Here is a 2,932-nt window from a genome sequence, read left to right as displayed (position 1 = left end):
GAAAAAAAAAGCCAGGAGTATCAGGCCCAGTCTCAGGTGTATAGGGCTTAGGACCTGGAGTGTATACAGGGCTCCCAGACAGATAAAAGTGTCCAAGGCAGAGGTTTAGGAGAGGTGTTGGTTCTGGAGGTTAGGGTAGGGCATTGGGTATGTTTCAGCCAGAGGAAGGGATCTGGGGTGAGGGATAGGGGGAGGATGCCGCCTCTGTGTCCTACCCCGCTTCCTCCCGTATCGTCTCTAAGCTGTCCAGTGGCACTGGCAGGCTCACCTGTCTCTCCGCCGATTCTCCTTAGGGAGCCGCCACCTCCCGCGGGGTGTTGAAATGGAGGGCGGCTAGCTCCCACGTCCAGCCGGCCGCTCCAGGCTGTGTACGCCGAGCGGGGGGACGGAGCTGCGGACGCACGTCACACCCGCTCTCCGGGTTCTGTGCAGAGCAGTCAGGCGGGGAGATGGGGCGAGTCTCACCCTGCCGCTGTTGTTTGTGGACGTCGGGAGGGGAAGAGGGTCCCGTCGCAGGCACTGAGTGTGTCAGGATGCAAGATGGCGGGTCGTGCCTCGCGGTGAGTGTCCGAGGCTGCACTGAGATCAGGTGCAGGAGTTCTTTTGGAGCCTTCAAGCTGGCACAAACGAAGTCTCTATGCAGCGGTGGGGCTCTGTGCTTGGTTTGGGGCAACCCAGGCGTGTATAGGGTGCAGGAATAAGGATTTTTAAGAGGATTATTAGGGAGCTCACGGAGTCAGCGTCTACTCACATGCCCGGCCAAGCCACGCCCCCAATCAACCACCAGATTTATATAAAGAGCAAAAAAGTCCCAATAACATTTCAAACAAAGACCAGGCAGTAATCAGGGCTACGAGCACCAAACATAGAAAGGCATAGATGCCTATTGTGCATAAGGATCAGAGTAGCTAAAATAAATGATAGCACACACACAGGATGCCAGTACTAAAAGACAACGAGGGTACACCAGGCAGTTACCAAGTGAACAACTTGTAAAGTGCAGGGGAGCTTTAGGAGCACCGGTGAGTAGGTGTGGGGTGCCTATGGTCTCCCAGGCAGGATAATTTTTCAAATTTTCGGTGAAGTTCACTTACCCTGCGTCCACAGAAGCTCGGTCATGCCACGTCCCCTGCTGTCCTTTTTCTTAGTGAGACTTCTGACAGTCCTTGTTATCAATCATTTTTTTAAATTCTGGGTCATATGCGGTTGTCGCTACTCGCAGTAATTCTCTTACATGTGTATCTGTTAGAACAGATCTATGCTTTGATTTAACTTGTTTTAGTGTAGAAAAAAAAGACTCACAAAGGTAAGTAGAACCAAACATTGATAAAAGTCTGAGTGCTGCACATTTGACATTGGGGTATTTCTCCATTGGTACAGTTCTCCAGAACTCAATTGTTCCATCTTTCAGGACAGATTTAAGTCGGTCATCCTCATAAAATTCAAGCATCTCAATCTGTGTACTTGCTTCATCTGTGACTAAAGGGGCTTTCAAAGTGTTGGCATCCGTATTGAAAGGGTCAACTAGGAATCTAATCTGAGGTTTTTTCAGCTGTAGATCATGGAATCTTTCCAGAAAGCTGTCTTTAAGTTCTTCAGTCAATATTGCATACCGTGCTGTGCTACTTTTTAAGATATCAGGTACTTGTTCACTTTCCTTTAACAGTAAAGGAAAATGTGTTAGATCTCCCTTTTGAAGTTGAGTATTGAACAAATTGAGTGTGCTGATAAAAGAAAATATACTTTGCACCATGTCAGGCAGTATCTTGAATTTCCCTTGAAGATCCAGGTTGAGTCTGTCGAGATGCCGCAGCATGTCCACAAGAAATGCCAGGTCTAAAACCCATTGTGGATCTGACAGCTCAGGGTATTCCTTTCCTTTTGCTTCCATAAAAATCTTCACAGGGTTCAAAAGTTCCAAAAAACGAGATAAGACTTTACCTTTTGAAAGCCACCTTACGGTACAGTAAAGTGGCAGGTCGCCTGGAAGACCTTGGTCAAGCTCAGCAATGAGATTCCTAAATTGTCTGTGATTGAGAGCATGTGTGCGAATAAAATTGACTATTTTTAGGACAGGATCCATTACGTGATCCAAATGTAACTTTTTAGATACCAGTTGCTCCCGATGGATGATGCAGTGAAACGTCCAGAAGTCAGGGAACTGTTTGTCAGCCCGGCACAGTCCCACAAGGCCATTCACAGATCCAACCATGGATGGTGCCCCATCAGTTGCCATTGCTGTAAGCTTTGATATAGGCAACTTTGATTTTGCCATAACATCCATCAGTGTTTCTTTCACATCAATGCCCCGGGTTCGGTCTTTTAAAGGCATTATATCAAGGAGTTCTTCCTTGATTACACAATCCTTTGAAACAGTCCGTACAAATATTGCCAATTGAGATTTGTCCTGGACATCACAAGACTCGTCTAGTGCAATGCTGAGGTATTCACATTTTTGAAGATCAGAAGTTAATTGAGATTCAACAGAAACATTTATGTCTGATATTCTATGCTCAACTGTATGTCGTGAGAGTTGTAGGTCTGAAACCATTTTTTTCAGAGCTATATTTTCTGGGCACAGGATGGACACTACATCTGTGAGACATTTTTTAACAAATTCACCTTCATTATAAGGTTTTTTTGCACGGGCAATATTCCAAGCAACTTTATAAGAGGCATGTGTAACTGTCTCAGAATGTTTGGAAAATTTCTGGAACACTTGTGTTTGTTTTGCAATTTGACCCTTCAAAGTTTTTACCTTGTGAGATCGTAGTTCAGTACCTATAGGGAATTCCTCGTCCATTTTAGCATGATGTGTGCTAAAATGACGTTGAAGATTTGAACACTTGAAGTGTGTTAGTGCAGTCTGGCATATCAGACAGAGGGGTTTGCCTTTGTGATCTATGAAAAAATACAAGTTTTCCCATTCCGT

At 45.4% G+C, this 2,932-nt stretch overlaps 1 protein-coding gene across 1 annotated transcript; it reads right to left on the bottom strand.

Annotated features, from left to right (window-relative positions):
• Positions 1–1,144: 1,144 nt before the first annotated feature.
• LOC146056013 (general transcription factor II-I repeat domain-containing protein 2B-like) lies at positions 1,145–2,332 on the bottom strand. The gene has a single exon (XM_083168344.1). It carries the CDS (start codon positions 2,330–2,332, stop codon positions 1,145–1,147), a length of 1,188 nt encoding a protein of 395 aa, XP_083024470.1.
• Between the last annotated feature and the right edge of the window lie 600 nt (positions 2,333–2,932).

Source organism: Crinia signifera, unplaced genomic scaffold (genome assembly GCF_055691185.1).
Source record: "Crinia signifera unplaced genomic scaffold, ASM5569118v1 HAP2_SCAFFOLD_720, whole genome shotgun sequence".
Classification (NCBI taxonomy): domain Eukaryota; kingdom Metazoa; phylum Chordata; class Amphibia; order Anura; family Myobatrachidae; genus Crinia; species Crinia signifera.
The sequence above is the reverse complement of the archived record's forward strand: the minus strand, read 5'-3'. Positions and strand labels throughout refer to the sequence as shown.